Below are 17,860 nucleotides of genomic sequence, written 5' to 3' on the forward strand. Positions count from 1 at the left end.
GTTTTGAAGCGATCTCTTGCAGCTCGCCGTCTGTCATCGCATCAAACACGGCGTGAGCGAGCGAAGCGTCCCTTTTTTAAAACCACTTAAAACCCGACGCGGCGCCCTTTCGCCCGCCCGCGACAGCGAGCTTGTGTTTCGCGGTCCGCTCGGCCGACGCCGCGCCGCGAGCGCACGCAGAGAGCAGCGTCTGGACCCGGAGGAGCGGGATGGCCGACAGCTGTGCGCTCCCATCCGGAGACAACTGCCCGTGACGGCATTTCCTTGGATACTCCACTCACATACTGTGTCTTTATTTCCAGCGGTCAAGCTCCCGTGCAGCTCCCACCACGGATAAATGCAGCTTTGTCGAGAGTGACACCCCCCCCCCCCCCCCTCCACCCTCGCAGCTGTCCGCAGCCCCTTGGGTACTCGTCTGCTCGGCAACCCCCCCCCCCCCCCCCCCAAAAAAAAAGCAAGTGCATGTCAGAGAGGGCTAGAAATGAACATTGAAGTTGGAGAGACAGTTTTTCATGATAGAGCGCGGCCTACTTTGGATATCACGTCGAAAAAAAAACCAAAACAACACTTTTGTCACACAAAGCCCCTCCTCCCCCCCTCCCCTCCCCCCATCCCATGCAACACATTCAAATCAGACACACCTGTGTACTTGTGTGTGCTCGACGCGTGTACTTCATGCGCACCTCGTTGAAATCTGGCCGGGGATACACCTCACACCTCAAACCATATTTCACAATTCCTGGTAGTTTCATGACTCACCGATGCTTCCGACGTTCCAGAAGTTGGTTCGTATTCGCGCTAAGCTGTTAACTTTCCCAGATTTTGCAGCCAACAACACAAACACAGAGATCTGGCAGCGCCGCGCCCGAATGTAAACAGAACTTTTACGGAAAATGGGAGATTTTTTTTTTTTTTCTCTTTGCTGACGATAGGGCACAGGCAGACACAGGTTAAAAACGTAACTTGTCCATAGTTACCCTCTATTGATCCCGTAACAGTAACCATACCGGTGCAGTGGTAAGCTGTGACCTGATTTTTCAGATTTAAAGCCGCGGTGCAGGGAAATCATTGAGCTACAATTCCATCATAACCAAACGGTGTGTTGTAGTTCAAATGGTCTGAGGGGAGCGCGAAGACTTCCGCGCCTCCTCTCGGTTCCGTATTCAAGTTTTAGAGACAAATTGTCGAGAAAATATAACCAGGACGGATTTTTTTTTTTTAAGGCACGTGATTTCCAGTTGGCCGTCCCAAAACGTGCAGAAACTAGTGCACTTCAGATATGAAACCTGATTCAATGGCAGAAAATGCCAGGGAAAAGTTATTCTCTAATTGGCAACAAGTAGGAGACATTGAACCTCTCCATTGAACCTCTCCATTGAACCTCTCCATTGAACCTCTCCATTGAACCTCCCCATTGAACCTCTCCATTGAACCTCTCCATTGAACCTCTCCATTGAACCTCTCCATTGAACCTCTCCATTGAACCTCTCCATTGAACCTCTCCATTGAACCTCCCTGTTGAACCTCCCCATTGAACCTCCCTGTTGAACCTCCCCATTGAACCTCCCCCAATTCATCTCTCCTCCTTTTGAGCTGCACGGAGTAGTATGTGGAGTTGGTGGGAGGAAACAGGAGCAGGGACCAAACTAGGGGGTTGTTTAAACTCTGCGATGGTCTGTCTCGCGAGGGCAAGTGGTGGTCTCCACTGGAGGGGGCGGGATGGGAGGGGGGGGGGGGGTTGGTCTGCCGGCGTGGACGAGGGCAATGATAATGGGGAAAGAGGCCCTTGGCAATCTGGAGACAAAGGTGAAGAGAGGCTACAGAACCTTTGCACCTTTGCTTACCCTCGTCTGCTGTTAACTATTTTGGGCCCATTTCTACCCGATTTCACAAAACTCTATTCAACACTGACTTCTCACGCAAACGCTGCAGAATCACGGCTTCAATTGAATAAATCAGTTGATCTATTAAATCTAAAAAGCATAAATGTAATACTTTATTTCTGTTTGAAAATGTAAGACACTGTTTTGCTTCTTTTTTTTAATTTTTTTTTATTCTATCACTGAAACCTCCAAAAACATTGATTATAAACCTCCCCAAGTTGTACATTTTCTGATTCTAGGATGACATATAAAAGCAAAAAAAAAAGTTTTGATGGAGATTTGATGCCTTCGGTTCTTAAAATTCTTTCATTACTTACAAAGTAATCGAAAACAAAACACATTTGAACCTTACGGACTGTAAGCAAGCCTGCATTTATTGGATACAGATCTTAAAGTTTTGGTTAATAAGCAACTGGAAACACATTTTAGATATGATATTTAATGTTGCACCCTGTGGCTCTCAAGATTGATCCCCGCAAAGTCTTTAAAAAAAAAAAAAATCACAAAAAAAAATCAAAAGAAGAAACAAGTTTGGCTTTATAGGTTAAGAAAAACCTCTCGCTGCTGAAAAAAAAAAACCAACCAAAAAAACGTGGCCCTAGCAGCTGAAGGTCTGAAGCCGGGCGGAGCAAGTGTGTCACTAATAAGGCCTTGACTATTACCTGGACTGACAGCCAGAGAATGGGAGGAGAAGGACTGGCTCCACACTGCTCAGTCAGCCAGAAAGCCCCCGAACGGCAGGGCTCACGCAGGTCAAGTGATTTGGCGCCTCGGGTGTATTAAAGCTATTTACAAGGGACTAAAGGATTTACGTTGCTTCACCCATTCGGCCTGCGCTTTTATACGACCTGGCACCGGACTGCTGCGTTTTTTTGTCTGACCCCCTCAATCAATACGAAGGGGTAATAAAGAACGTTGCCTTTACGGGTGTTTGGCTTTTTTGCTTAGCTGCAGAGGAGAGAGGGAGGTTTTTACGGCCGTTCTCCTGATGCCTGGTGTGAAGGCAAACACATGGAGGGACGTGAGATTACATGAGATCCTCTCCGCGCACGCACACACACACACACACACACACACAAAAAGTTACCATTGTTAAGGTCTGGAGCCTTTTAAAATTCACTCAAACTCTTAAACTCTCACCCAATTATTTAGAGTTCATCATCTAACCATGAATCAAACTGTTTTTCATAAACTGTGTTACAAGCGTTGCAACGACTTCACTTTCATAGCATCTTTTTTTTATTGAGCAAATTCCTTCTTTTTTTTTACAAACATCATGGCTTAAACATCATCACAGTGAGTTATGTGGTAACTGATGCAAACTCGAGGGTAGAACAAAGCATTTAAGAACATAAAACAATTTAATCGTAAAATAAAGAAGAAAGAAAAGCCACGTTTTTTTTTGGGGGGGGGGGGGGAGGGTAAATAATATTGTTCCATAATAATATAAGTTTGCATTCTTATTTAAGCCCTTATAGTTTAAGGCTTTTATACAGACAAGAAACTCATCGTTAAACACTTCAAATCTGGGTTCAGCTTCATATATGATTTGTGAAGATTTTTTTCCAATAATCAGAATATTATTGACTAGAAAACCAACTTTTCCATTTTCCATGAAAAAGGTCGTAAACAATATCCTTTTGAGAAAAGTTGTGCAAGTTGGAAACCTCTTCATTATCGTCCCGAAATGCAAAATTATTTGGATATAGGCAAGGAATCATTACAAATTTTAAAATACATTTCTTTTGCCGCTGAACTTAAAGGAATTTTGCGTATTAAGTTTTTAACATTTGACGATTATTTTTTTTTTTTCAGATAGATTTATGAAATGGAATTTCTGTCAGATATTACAGAATAAGGAAATGTAAATCAAACGTATTTCTGATTGTTTTGTTTGGGATTTAAAGTAATGACAACTGGGTTTTTAAATATTTCTTTAAATAAACACTTAATTGAGTCGGAGATTACTTTATTTACAGATTTATATGTGATGTAGTCGTGCGAGCATTTTAAATGACATTAGTTAGCTCGGTAGCATTTTCGCTGCTACATAGCAGGTTAAAGTTTGTTAAAATTTTATTTTGTTGCATTTTATTGCTGTATATGTTTAAGATTGAGCTCATTTTTTAACCGCTTTATACTGTTGGTTGCTTTAATCCACAGCAATTCATCATTATATCTATAAAATAAACGCGTGTTTGTAGCATCGCCGTCCCGGAAGAACCGCGCGGCTCTAAAAAGTCAACTTTTCAGAAGCTTAGAAACATATTTTTTTCCAGCTGATACGAGGGATTTTTAAATACTTTATTTAGCTAAAAAAAAATTAAATAAAAATTTGGGAGACTTTTCTCAAATTTGAGTTTATCAGAAACAGTCAAAAATCAACACGGGAAAGGTGTTTAAAATAATAATCTGCCAGCGGAGTGGAAGTATAAGGCTGCATGGGATGGAAATACTCAAAAAGAAGTACCTCGAATTTGTACTGAAGTTAAAGTACTGCAGTTAATGTACTTGTTTTATCTGAATACTTCCTCTACTGTTCACTGGGCTCCTTTTGTTTTTGTTTTTCCACATGAAGACCGACGCTGCCATCTAGTGGACGACTTTGTAAAGTGCAGAGGGTTTATAAAAGCTCGCCACAGGACCATCTGTCTTCTTCCCCTTGAATTAATTGAATCAACAAGACCCACCCCTAACAAACCGCCTGAGCGACTGGTACACCCCCTCGTCACCCCCTCGTCACCCCCCCCCCCCCCATCACCCCCCCCCCCCCCCAGCCGAAAAGTTATGAGTCTCCAATATGCCAATGTTTAACAGAACATAATGAATGCTGAATGATGCTTTGCCCTTTGATCACATCACAGTAACTCAATGGTGCAATTAAGCCGGTAATTAATAATAGATTAAAAAAAAATGCTCACTGAGTGGCAGGCGTCACGAGACTCACGCTTCAAATCGATTTAGCAAAATGGGAAAGGGGGGGGGGGAAGAAATAGCGGGGCAATAAAACTGTAATTACTCGCATCAATCAAAAATGAAATATGACTATAAACCTCCGGGGCATAAAACACACACACACACACACATAAACACACACACACACACACACACAAACACACATGGTTTTACAGCCGTTGGCCTGTTAGTGCCCTCGTCCGCCAGCTCCAGACAACCTATGTATTCCAGATTAGATCAAACTCCAGGTTGCCCATTTCGAATCTCCTAAAAGCAGCAGTTCTGCACTTTGTTACCATGACGACACTGGCAGGCAGGTCTGCCGGCATATAAATAGCCGGGGGGGGGGGGGGGGGGGGGGGGGGGATAAGGAGGGGGTTCAGGACTCGCTGACACATCATCACCAAAGGATCATAAAAAGAGCATGATTAGACCGCAGTCGCCGGTCCGTCATCAAACTTTGATGGTGCAGCAACAAGCTGCAACAACTTCCTGGTTTGTTTCCTGGTTTGTTTCCTGAAGTGGCCCCGGAAGCTGATTGGACACCTCGGCGCTCCTCACCAGCAACCAAAAATAGATGCAAAACGACGACAAAGACGTACGAAATGACTACAAAGACGAAACACAACCAGGTGTGGCCCCGACTAAAGATCCTCCTGGTCGACCAGAAGTCGTTAATTCGAGCGAAATTGTCGGCACGTGTTGACGACATCAATTTAAATATTCAAATATATATTCGGAGCGTCAGAAAATGGGGCCTTTTATTTCCTTTTCTGGTGCAGAAACCACAATATTTGAATAACTGCTAAAACTAAAACTTAGGGCTAAATACAGTCACCAAAATACCCTAAACTCTTAAATCCAGCTCCGGGGTCAAAGGTCACCCATGGGCGGTAGGTACCAGTGTAATCAAACCCTCATGCACCGATATACGCTGTTTGCTCACATCAGAGAAACGCAATTTCCTCCCGAGTCTGTGGAAACCAGTGGAGCCACAAATGTTTGAATCTTGTTTAGTGAAGCAAATGTTGTCTTTTTAAATAACTGCAGTTCGGTCCAAGTTCAACAGATTGATTTCTTTTTTTTTTTGTCATCAGACTAAAACCTGAAAATTTTTTTTTATATATAAAGGAACGATGATCTGTGGTGATTTTACACTATATATTAATTGTAGTTTCTATGTGTTAATTGGCAGCAACAGCTGCGTCATGGAAAGTGAAACAACATGAGGCCGGTTAATACATGTACTTTAGATAGATGGCCATATTATCCAATAAACTGCAATAAAAGTGTATTTCTGAGTAGAAATGACTTAGATTTAGACTTTATTAATCCCACAGTGTTGAAATTGAGTCGTCACAGCAGCATAGAAACACAAAAAGGCGCACACAATAAGAACAAATGTACAAATACGTATACAGTGGGTACGGAAAGTAGTCAGACCCCTTTACATTTTTCACTCTTTGTTTCATTGCAGCCGTTTGCTAAAATCAAAAAAGTTCATTTTATTTCTCATTAATGTACACTCAGCACCCCATCTTGACAGAAAAAAACAAATGTACAAATTTGTGCAAATTTATTAAAAAAGAAAAACTGAAATATCACATGGTCATAAGTATTCAGACCCTTTGCTGTGACACTCATATTTAACTCGCATGCTGTCCATTTCTTCTGATCCTCCTTGAGATGGTTCTACTCCTTCATTGGAGTCCAGCTGTGTTTAATTAAACTGATTGGACTTGATTAGGAAAGGCACACACCTGTCTATATAAGACCTTATATAGCTCAAAAGGGTGCTTCTACTCAATACTGAGCAAAGGGTCTGAATACTTATGACCATGTGATATTTCAGTTTTTCTTTTTTAATAAATTTGCACAAATTTCTACATTTCTGTTTTTTTCTGTTAAGATGGGGTGCTGAGTGTACATTAATGAGAAATAAAATGAACTTTTTTGATTTTAGCAAATGGCTGCAATGAAACAAAGAGTGAAACATTTAAAGGGGTCTGAATACTTTCCGTACCCACTGTATATAAAATAAGATAGAAAAAAAAAAAAAAAAGAGCAATGAATAAATACACACACACAAACTATATACACAAATAAAATGATTAAATACAGCTTGGGATGAATGAAAAGTGTCAGAATATGCTCATCACCATGGTGACGTGTCGATGACGGGACGTCAACACACATTTAAGTTGTTCTCTGAACAACTGGAAACAGCCGATCTGACGTCATTTTAACAAAAAAAAACAACGATCGACCTCGGGTTCATTTTTTTGGAAACCGTCGGAGTCGTCGACCAACGTTCACCAAACTGGTCTCACCTGGCCGCTGTGGAAAAAAAAAAAAACTAGACTCGTGATTTTAACACGTAAAGAAATTCATGTCCTGAAAAGTTTATGACTTTTACATTTCAGCGTGTGTATTAAGTGATGATTTTGAATCTCAAATTTGAACTCCCATCAAAGCCACGTCACGTCGAGCGCAGCCGTTTCGTTCGGTTCTTGCTCGTGCTGCAGCTGTAAGTTTACACGGCTGAGAAACTGAGTGCAACATGTGCAACAAGCACATTCACTTTTTTTTTTTTTGGGAGGATAGAAAAGGGGTAAAGAGGCACAAGGCTCCTCCCTGAGAGTTTGTGAAAACATTCCAGCAAAGTGAGAGCGGTCAAAGAATTGGAAACTCTCAGAGCGGCCTCTTACTCTCTCCGTCCTTCTCACCTTTTTTTTTAATTTTTTTAATTTTTTTTTAAAAGCACCCCTTTCTGGCGCCGCGTTCGGGTCGTTCATCGGTTCGCGGCGACGCTCTGCTTCTGCAGAGGGAACAACATCAAAGGAGGGAAACCTGAGCGAATCCCCTGGAAATCTGAAACGGACAAAGAAGCCGAGCCGTCCCCGTCGATCGTCTCACAATGAAGCCGCTGTTTGTCCTCCTCGTCTCCACCGCCTGGACTCTCACCGGAGCTCAGCATTACTACCAGGGGCTGATGGATTATCTGGAGAACAGATTGTTGGCTATCGAGGTAGGAAGCAACCCCCTTGTTTTAAAAAGGACTCGCGCTTTACGTCGTAAGTCGGTTTAAAACGCTGGAAAAATGATTATTTTGAATTTAATGTCTTCATTCAAACCAATTAATGCAATCTCTGCCCGGCTCATCAACTTTGCGGGGGGCCCCCTGGGGGAGGGAGGGGGGGGGTCAGTTGATGCATGCAGAGCTCTCCTTCTTCTCATGCATCACACAGCTTCTGCAGTGTTTTTTTTTATTTATTTATTTTTTTTTAAGACAATGACACGCGAGTAATGAGTACAAGCTCGACAACATCCCGACGGCATAATGGGAACGACGTGTTCCTGCAAAGGTAGAACGACGCCGCGTTAAAACACGAGCGCCTCGAGGGAAGAATCAAATTACAGAAGAGTCCGGTATTGTTTTTCTTAACCGGCGGTTTTAAGGCAGCAAACTGTGTCGGTGTCATGAAAGAGGGCAAGTAAACTTTTTTAGTGTGAAACGAAATACGTGTTTGCTTACCGCGGGGGAGTCATTTAAATAATGACTTTTTAAAGTCTTCTTTTTGCAAGACGTTTACAGAATCAGATTTTTTTTTTTTTTTTTTTTTTTTGCTCATCAACTGCGATTCAAAATAAAATGACGATCTGTAAAAACAGTTACAGGCATGAAATGAATTGTCTATTTACGGCTAAATCCGTCGTCCCCCCCCCCCTGCGGCCTCCCTCCGGTCTCGGCTCCAATAACGCCGGCTCAAACTCCCGCATCGATATGAGAACGCCGGCAAATTCATCACCAAGCTTTCCTTGAAGTTTCATTTTCCATTTGACCACAGAGCCCCCCCCCCCCCCCCCCCCCCACGGCAAGCGGAGGAGGGAAATGAAACCGCGGCGCTGTGAAGGAGCAGTCGGTTATTGCGTCTGAATAATTCACCTGTCACTCTCGCCGTCGTCGATCAGTGAAGCACAGTGGTTTTCTGTTTGCCGACGGTGACGATGCTGTGATTCGAACACCCTACGGGATTTAATAAAGTTGGTAAATTAGTTCTGTGAGGCTCTCTGGTAAAAAAAAAAGAAAAAAAAGATCCCCCCCCCTCCTCCACCCCGATGGTTAACCTGGCTTCAGCCAACTATCGCTCAGAGCTTCAGTCCTCTGCTGATTGTAGTCTGGAAATCCTGTTTGCGTGGAGGTTCGCTCACCCAGTCTGGAGGGTGGACCAATCAGGAACCAGCAGGGTAGAATTTCAACTCACGACATACTCGATGCCGATTGGTTAAAGGCCTCTTTTTCAAGATGAACCCGGGGTCTCCACCCAGTAGGATGCAACGACTGGAAACAATCTTAGGTGGAGCGTCTCCAGACCCAAATATTTATTCCGTGAGTTTGGGTCGGGTAACACCAGGCTACCGGGTGGCCAATCAAATTGGCCCGTTTTACAATGACAACTTTAGCCCACCTTAAACCTCCATTAAAGCACCATACGGTGCCAAAAAAAACCAACCTCTTCTAGCTACTGTACAACAGCTGGATACTGTTCCCAACTTAGCGAGTTTGTTGCTGGATTTAGCTTTTATCAAAAGTCGCTTGAGCTCGGTGCTTATGAAAAACAAATTGAGCAAATTTAGCGATCTTTTAGACGAACCTTAGATTTCATTTAATTGTTTTGACTATTATTAGTCACTATTCCAGAGGTTTCGTTTTGGCAGCGCGGCTCGCTCGTGTAGTCGGGCTGTTTGTTCAGCTATTCCAGGGTCTCGTGCCGGCGTCTGTGCTGAACTGAAACAATAAACACATGAACATATTTTAAAACGTTCCTTTATATCCGTTATGTGAAACGCTGCATGTCATTTTTTTTTTGTCAACAAATATCATAACAATAACTTTGTGCTGCATTTCTTGTATGAAGGGTGAAAGTTTATTATTATTATTAGTATTATTATAAAAAATGTTTCTAACCAAAGTCAAAAACCAGGAAGACGGTACCAAAGAATTGTGGCTGGTCAGAACTGCCGCAACCCCCCCCCCCCCCCCCCAAAAAAAAAATCAAGATAAAGACATTGCGGTGGAGATAAGTTGGCGGAGTGGAGCTGGTCGGAGCTAAAAAGAAAAAAAGGTATAAAATAATTAAGTAATGCACCTAAAAATTCCACTTTTGGTGTTTCCCAACCAAAGTGTCTCCTGCTGATCGGCTCCAACGGAAAAAGAGAGAAGACCGCTGATTCTCACTGTCTTCGGTCCTTTTGATTCCTTGGATGACTCGGTGTCGGTGTCCAAGCGAGCACTGGGATCCAGATTCATTATTGTTTAACTTGTTCACTCGCAGTTCATCTCCGAACGCAGCTTTCAGTCTGCACCAAAGCGACGACACCGAAATGGAAAAAGCTCAACAAAGTAAACATAAAATTTTTGTTCGAGTGAAAAGTGGAAAAAAAAAACAAAAAAAAAAAACTAATTTCCGCCGTCCATCGTAACCTTTCGTGTTGTTTTCATCTCTCCGCGTCTCACAGGACGGCATGCAGCTGTGGCACCAGCAATCCCACCGGTACCACGCGGAGATGCTGGATTTCGGGAAGCTGACGGCCGAGGTCGTGGAGGGGCTGAAGAACGAGCACGGCGCGCTGCTCAGAGACCTGGAGGGGGCCGGCGTCCGGGTGGACCGGGCGGAGCGGGAGATGGACTTCGTGGAGGCCCGGACCTCCCCGCGGGCCTGCGCCGCCCGGGCGGACAAGGTGGTGGAGCAGGAGGCCTGGGGGCTGGAGGAGAGCAGGGGGGAAGAGGAGGAAGAGGAAGCGTGGGAGGAGCTGACCTCGAGAGTCTCTGGTGAGCCGCGTGCCCTACGGAGGTTTTCTTTCTTTTTTTTTTTAGTTCACGACGCATTCAGAACCTGTCGAATATGTAGGATATACGGTCTGCACAGTTACATATCCCGACTAGGAACCCCCACTCCCCTCCTTCCCCTCCGCCCCCCCCACCACCACCGCCACCACCACCACCACCCACCTCCTCTCCCTCTGCAGAGCTGCTGTCTTGGAAAAGCCATGCCACTGGAAACTGGGAAACAAACACGGCGCTGTTACAAGTCATTTAGCGGAGCGCTTTGAGTCATGTTTTCCGAGCAGGAACGAGGCTTCGCACAACTCATTTATTTCTGCAGCGCCCCGTTTGAGCACACGCGTTTGTCATTATAATCTTCAGACCCCGAGGCGCGCCGCCATAAGCGACGCCGAGATAACCGCCGCTCTGAGTCATTTACTCAGGTAATACGAGGACTTAAAGCCAATTAAAAAAAAAATTAAAGCGCGACGTCGGGAAATCGGATTCAAATTTCCTCGCCGCGTGTATTTGCGCCGAACGCGAAGCAAAAACAATCAATCTTTTTATTTATTTTTCACTTTTAATGTTCCCCGAAGAAACTCAAATCCCCGCCGACGAATCGTTGAATTGCTTCGGTGCCATTTACTCCTCTTGCAAAAAGCGAATGAAAAAAATATCGACCGCCGTGTGATACCGGCGGACTTAATAAGACGATCGATTAACGCATAAATTTCAAGAAATTACGCAGCGATATCATAAACCTCCTCCGAGCGGAGTCCAGTCTGTTAAATGCAACGTCGATAACGGTACAATGCCCAGGACGGCCGTCTCCGTTGGGATTTCTTTTTTAATGTAAGTGCGCGTGTGTGTGTGTGTGTGTGTGTGTGTGTGTGTGTGTGTGTGTGTGTGTGTCTTGCGCGGTAGGAGGGACAGGAAACTGGCCCGAGGTCAGTGACGTTACTCTCCGAGCTCATGTTCGCAGCACAAAGCGATCCATTGTGAAGAGGTGACCCAGAACGAACCTCCGCTGCATTGTAAGGAGGGGTGGAGGGGAGGGGGGTAGGAGAGGGGAAGGGGGAAGTGAAGGGGGGAAGGAGGGGGGGGGGGGGTTCAGATCTGGGAACATAATGTTAATCTTTGCCCCCCGGACACATCGAGACGGGGGGGGGGGGGGGGGGGGGGGGCGTCTTCTGTTTGTGTGTTTTAGAGGCGGAGATGAGCGTCTCCTCGTACGCTCTCCTTCCACTTCTTGGTTATGAGTCTCGGGTCCAATTCCCCCGACGCCGCATTTTTAATGTCGTGATTCGGAGCCTTCGCTGAGCTGAATAATGATCATAATTGTTGTTGTTGTTGTTTTTTTTAGCTAAAATCAACCATATAATAATCATCATTTTCAATTTTCCAGTATTGTCATTTTAAACGTAATTTTTTTTTTTTTTCCACAATTGTTTCCGTAATCACGAAACCAATCTCTATTTTTCTTCCCCCTCCTCTTTTGTGTTTTTTTTTTGTTCCTCCGATGCTGCAGACTGCGTGGAGATCCTCTCCGGCATCCGGTCGGTGAAGATCCTGAAGCGGGCGGGCGGTCCTAAAGGCATGTGGACCAGAGACCCGCGGTCCTCCACGGTCTACGTCTTCAACGGGACATCAGGTGACGCGATCTACCAGTTCAACTCCGTGCGGGACTTTTCCCGCTCGGCGGGCGTCTCCGGCAGCAGGACCGTCCGGCTGCCCTCCGAGTGGAGCGGCCCGGGCGGCGCCGTCTACAACGGGTACCTGTACTACGTAACGCAGGAGGGCGACGCCGACGTGCGGGTGGTTAAGTACGACCTGCTGAGCGGCTCGGTGGCCGACGTCACCATGTTCCCCGCGGAGAGCCGCGCCGGCGTTTACGGCCTGAACCCGGAGACGGTGGCCGACCTGGCGGCGGACGACGAGGGCCTCTGGCTCCTGTTCGCCCCCAGCGACGACGGGCCGAACATCGGCCTTGCCAAGATGGACGCCGCCACGCTGGACATCGAGCGGATCTGGGACACCCGGTGCCCGCGGGAGAACGCGGAGGCGGCCTTCGTGGTCTGCGGGACCGTCTACGTGGTCTACAACACCCGCCTGGCCAGCCGCTCCCGGGTCCAGTGCGTGTTCGACGTCAACGACGTGGTGGTCAGCGAGGAGGCGCCGCTGCTCTACTTCCCCCGGAGGTACGGAGCCCACGCCAGCCTGAAATACAACCCGGAGGAGAGGCAGCTGTACGGCTGGGACGACGGCTACCAAATCATTTACAGACTGATCATGAAGAGGAAACTTCTGGCTTGACAGCGGAGAGATAAAAAATTTTTTTTTTAAAAAACCTCTCCCGGTCCCGTGTTCCTTTCACTGAGCCGACGTCGGCAACGTAGCGTCTTTTTTTTTTTACCGAGCGGTTTAATGAACGCAGCTCGTCACGACCTTCGAGGAAAAATCTAGTTTTCTCAGGATCTAGTTTGAGGTGATAAACATCTAGTTTGGGATCTAAAGGTAATAAAATGTTTCCTGACCAACCTGAAGCCTAAATTTCACTAATGAACATGTTTTACCCCTTTTTTTTTTATAAAAAAAAAAAAACAAAAAACACTCCAATAATTGTTCATATTTGGATGTAACATCAGAATTATTGAGCTTGATTTTTTTTTGTCCTAAACAAGTTAACAATCGCAGCTGTCGCAATTTATAAACGACAACGGTGCAATTTCTTAAAATCTATTATAAGAAAAAGGAAAATTACAACGCGCTTCGCTCGACGCAACGACTGCGCTTTGTTGAAACGTTGAAAAAAACGCAAACACGCGAGTGCAGATGTCGCCGAGGGATCGAAACATCGCACCGAATGTCGAGGCGCTTCTCCAACAAGAGGACGGCAGCGATTTCAGTCGGTGCCCCGAAATGATTGACGTTCGGGCGCTCCGGAGAAGTTGCCTTATTTTTGCGGGAATAAGACGACGTTTGGGGCGAAGGCCGCTTCTTTTACGTCGCCGTCCCGTCCCGTCCCGTCGCGCGCTCCCGGCGGTACGATCACGTCGTCCTCTTCAGGTCGCGACGGGCTTTTCGATTCCTCCGCGCCGACTCGCCGAGTCCAGCGAAAGGACCGTCCGGGTGCCGCGGGGATCGTGGGAATCGGATGGACACCGACGTCTTTCAGCGACATCTGCATTCACCTCGCGTCCCCGTCGACTCTTTCATTCATCGCATATCCAAAGCGGAGAGAATTCGAGCCGATTAAATCGGCATTTGAACTATTATTTATTCATTTCGGTCCTTATCGAAAGGCCGAACAATGAAAACGTCCTTCGGTTTTTTTTTAATCGCAGCCCGTCAGGTCCCCTTCGTTTCATTTGGCCGTTTGATTCAGACCCAAATCTCCATTTCCTCGGCGCGACTCCTCGCTCGTCGTCGCATGTTTTGCCGGAGGGAAAAAAAAGACGCAGCGCAGAGCTCTGTTTTTGCATAAGTCTTTTAATCAAAGGAAAAAGGAAAAAAAACCATGTCACAGAACCGATAACACGTCACGCCCCGCGGGAGAAAATAAAAACAACAAGCAATCTTCTGACGCTGAGTTTTCAGACTTGTCGGAAAAAACAAAAAACAAAAACCAAACAAACAAACAAAAACAATGACAATTTGGGGTGGAAAATACTGAACGCTACGTCGGTTTACTCGGTCACACACCGGGTCACTCCGATAATGAGTCTCGATGACGATCTAGAATCTAAAAGGAACTCGTAGTAGACGTTTTTTGATTTTAATTTTTTTTTTATATCTGAACTAACATTTTCTCAAACATTTCTATTGGTACAAATACAAAATGTTCAATAAAAAAAAAATTGGAAATTCAGTGCTATCGTAACAGTTGGAAGGGATACGAGATCATATCAAGAAACATTACAATAGTAGGCAAAAGCTAGAGGGTCTCGAAAACGGGCCGTCGACTGAGGCGATTGATTTAACAGGTTTCATCTACCGAGAAAAAAAAAAAAAACACACACACACACACACACACACACACACACACACACACACACACACACACCGTCAGAGAAACACATGATCATCATAAAGCATGTGTTTTTATAAAAGGAGGACCAGAAACCACGTTGTTATTATTATTATTATTATTATTATTCAACCACTTGTTTCAAATTGTACACTTAAAAATAATAACAGAGTAAAAACCGACGAGTTGTTTTTTTTTTGTCCAGAGAGGAATTTCACCGTTTAAAAAAAAAAAAAAAAAAAAAAAAAAAAAACGACGACGACGCGCGAGGCCTCGAGCGGTCCCGCGTCGATGTCGCGAACCGCAATGCGCCGACTCACTTCTCGCCGTCGCAGGTGCCAATTAGAGAAATGCCGCAGCTCTGTAGATGCTGACCCCCCCCCCTCCCTTCCCTCCCCCCTCCCTCCCCCCCACATCTCCGTCGTCTCGGCCTCGAACGCCGAACTGCACTGAACTGGGTAAACTCGGCCCGTTGAAGGAAATGGCTTAAACAGACGCCGGCGCGCGTCTGCCGAACGCATCTGGGGGTGTTTGGTTTGTTTTTTTTCCCCTTCGATGACATTTTCAGGAACTCGGTGATATACGGCCGCGTGTTCGCCGTTCATCGCCGAGCGGTCCGGACCGGTCCGCACGGCAGCGCCCCCCGACAACGTTTGTCGCACGTCAGATTATAAAGTTTGAATTAAAACGCCTTTTCAAATCGACAGAGGAGGCAGAAAACAACTAAATGACGAATAATCCAAAATACTGAGCCTGCGTCGCGTTATATTTTTTAAATTAAACCAGCTGCGTTGATGCTTTTTACTCGAATAAGTGGGAAATCCCTTTCGGGACAGTGAACGAGGACCTGATTTTGTGAATTTTTGTTTTTATCCAACTTTTTTCTTTCCTTTGCCGGGACCCGTGAAAACAATCACAGTAAGAAAACCTTTTTTTTTTTTTCTTTTCATCATCGTCGTATCGAATATCTTTTGTAAATTTGACCACATGTTGTGGATCGGCACCGCGCACACGGCGCCCAACAGTACATCGAGTCACAGAATCAACATCGAGAGAGTTGCACGTTTCTAAAAGAAGACTATGTTCACCTTCATCACCACCAACGAGGCTACATGAATGGAAAATCTTTTTATTTATTTTTTTTAAATCTATTCCTATCGTTATATCTTTTCTGATTTTTAATTTAGATAAACAAAATATACATATAATAACCAGCGGACAACTGTACGTGAAGCTATACGCGTCCACCAAAATCTGAGAAAACAACAACAACAACAACAACAACAACAACAACAAAAAAGCACAATTAGACACAAAAAAAAAAAGTGCTTTTGAAGAGTCGTTTTTTTTTTTTTCTTTTTCTTTTCTGAACGTGAGCGTTTGTGAGGTTTGACCCGGAAAAGAGGGCGAGATTGCTCGGAGGCAAACATCCAACAGAGAAAAGAGGTAAAGGTGTGTAAAGTGTGCTCGCGATTTCCCCGTTTTGCAGAAACCTTCGACCTTCGTTCATCAAAACGACCGTTTTTAATTTTCTGTCTTTTCTATTTACGTTTTTTTTTTTAAATTATTATTATTATTATTACTTAGCAGTCGTGGCTACGTGTGTTTTCGTCAGGAAGTATAACTGCTCTTGCGTTAAAGACTCGACAAAGATTGAAAACCATTTCTCTGAAGCCCCGCTCGTCGGCGGATCCCAATAATCGTCTCCCGTTCTGTGAAACGTCTGCTTTTGAAGACGCGCTGAAGCCTGAAGTCGTCGCGTTGGTTAACGTGTCCGTTTCGGCCCGACCCGGCTTCTCCTTCGACAAGCCGGCGATCGGATAAATTGCTTATTTGAGTGATGAAACTGGAAGTACGGCGGACTCGGCCGCGGCGTCACAAAACAATAGCGAACAATGGAGCGCTTTTCAAGTTCCACGATGCCGCGGATCGGTATCGTTTTCCGCTGACGCAGCACTTTTTAAAATTCAATGCGAGTGAGCTGTCGAGTTTTTAAATAGCTTCAGATCCCCCTTTGAGATCGTCTCTCTTTCTACCCCCGGCCGTGTCCTCGGCTTCCCTCCGTCAAACTTCCCCTCTTGCTTTCAGAGAGAGAACGATATCCGACTGAGGTTTTTCTTTTTCTTTTTTTTTTTTTTTTTTTGCATCAAAGCGTCTGCGGTGCAAAAGCTGAATCTTCAGGGCGCGGAAAGTCTCCCGCGAGGAATCGGCTCGGAGAGCTCGATAATAAATGTCTGCGGGCCGGACTTCCGCCCGGCTCCCTTTCCGAGGACGACGGAGCCGACTTTCTGGGGCCGTCGCGACACCTACGTTTCAAAAACCGACGAGCCGACATTTTAAACCCGAAAAGACCGCGACTTAACTGACTGGCGGGAGTCCCAGATCAGTTCTTGGGAAGTGCTCTGGGATCAGATTTGAGGAAGGGAGAAAGAGAGAGAGAGAGAGAGAAAGGGGGAGGGAGAGACAGTAGGGTTGTGTTTTTCTGCTCAATCAGACAGACAGGAAGTGGATCAGCAGGAGGGAGGAAACCCCCTTCTGGGCCGCTGGGTCACAGGTGGCTCTGCTCAGGGACTGGCGGGGGGCCGGGGTGAAGGGCAGGAGCCCTGGCTGTCGAAGCTGGCCGTCCTCGCCTTCCACTGCAGGACGCAAGAGACACAAGGAAGTGATTCACAGGGCATATGTCGGGTCGGTCGCTCTTCGGTACCGGGGCTCGAAACGTCCGCGTTCGTTCGTTAAAGGAGGGTTCGATAAATGTGACAAGATACCGGCGTGAAATCTCCTTTATCAAAAAAAAAAACCAAACAAACATACAAAATGTCTTCAAAATGTCTCGTCTTTTAGCTCCTTGCAACACTGAAATTATCGCTTCTACCTGTCTTTACTGAGCAGCTTGTCGTATTGAATGATAACGCTTTAATATGCGGATCATTCCACAGCTGGTTTCCTCAATATAATCTGAAACAAACGGGTGTTTAGATGTAAATTACATAATACGCCAATGCAATTTGACACGCGTTAAAATGGAACCGGAGAAAGCTTCTGTATTTTAAAAAAAAAGTTCATAAACTGACATTAATATCTGTTGTATTTGCCTCAAAACGTGAATCGTAACACTTGTTTTTGTATTTTTTTTGTTTTGTTTTTGCACCGAATTCATATTTTAAGAAG

At 45.3% G+C, this 17,860-nt stretch overlaps 2 protein-coding genes across 2 annotated transcripts in view; one reads left to right on the plus strand and one right to left on the minus strand.

Moving 5' to 3' along the window:
• The first annotated feature begins 7,570 nt into the window (after nt 1–7,570).
• On the plus strand, nt 7,571–13,265 carry olfml3a (olfactomedin-like 3a). Its single transcript, XM_069141650.1, has 3 exons — nt 7,571–7,866; nt 10,359–10,671; nt 12,194–13,265. The coding sequence occupies exons 1-3, from the start codon at nt 7,756–7,758 to the stop codon at nt 12,976–12,978; spliced, it is 1,209 nt and encodes a 402-aa protein (XP_068997751.1). The 5' UTR covers nt 7,571–7,755; the 3' UTR covers nt 12,979–13,265.
• Nucleotides 13,266–15,103: 1,838 nt separating this feature from the next.
• Nucleotides 15,104–17,860, minus strand: part of syt6a (synaptotagmin VIa) — a 57,471-nt gene continuing 54,714 nt past the window's right edge. Inside the window, exon 7 of the mRNA XM_069141649.1 lies at nt 15,104–17,328. Within this exon, the coding sequence (XP_068997750.1) occupies nt 17,257–17,328 (72 nt within the window). The 3' untranslated portion in view covers nt 15,104–17,256. The remainder of the gene's footprint in view (nt 17,329–17,860) is intronic.

This window comes from Embiotoca jacksoni, unplaced genomic scaffold (genome assembly GCF_022577435.1).
Source record: "Embiotoca jacksoni isolate LCO1_2020_lvr unplaced genomic scaffold, fEmbJac1.0.p SCAF_9, whole genome shotgun sequence".
Classification (NCBI taxonomy): domain Eukaryota; kingdom Metazoa; phylum Chordata; class Actinopteri; family Embiotocidae; genus Embiotoca; species Embiotoca jacksoni.

What these genes read in the sequence shown, in the direction of transcription:
- olfml3a (XM_069141650.1), top strand. Translation starts at nt 7,756, where the DNA reads ATGAAGCCGCTGTTTGTCCTCCTCGTCTCCACCGCCTGGACTCTCACC. An exon ending in ACAGATTGTTGGCTATCGAG is followed by an intron (nt 7,867 to 10,358) that starts GTAGGAAGCAAC and finishes CGCGTCTCACAG; the next exon opens with GACGGCATGCAGCTGTGGCA. An exon ending in GCTGACCTCGAGAGTCTCTG is followed by an intron (nt 10,672 to 12,193) that starts GTGAGCCGCGTG and finishes CCGATGCTGCAG; the next exon opens with ACTGCGTGGAGATCCTCTCC.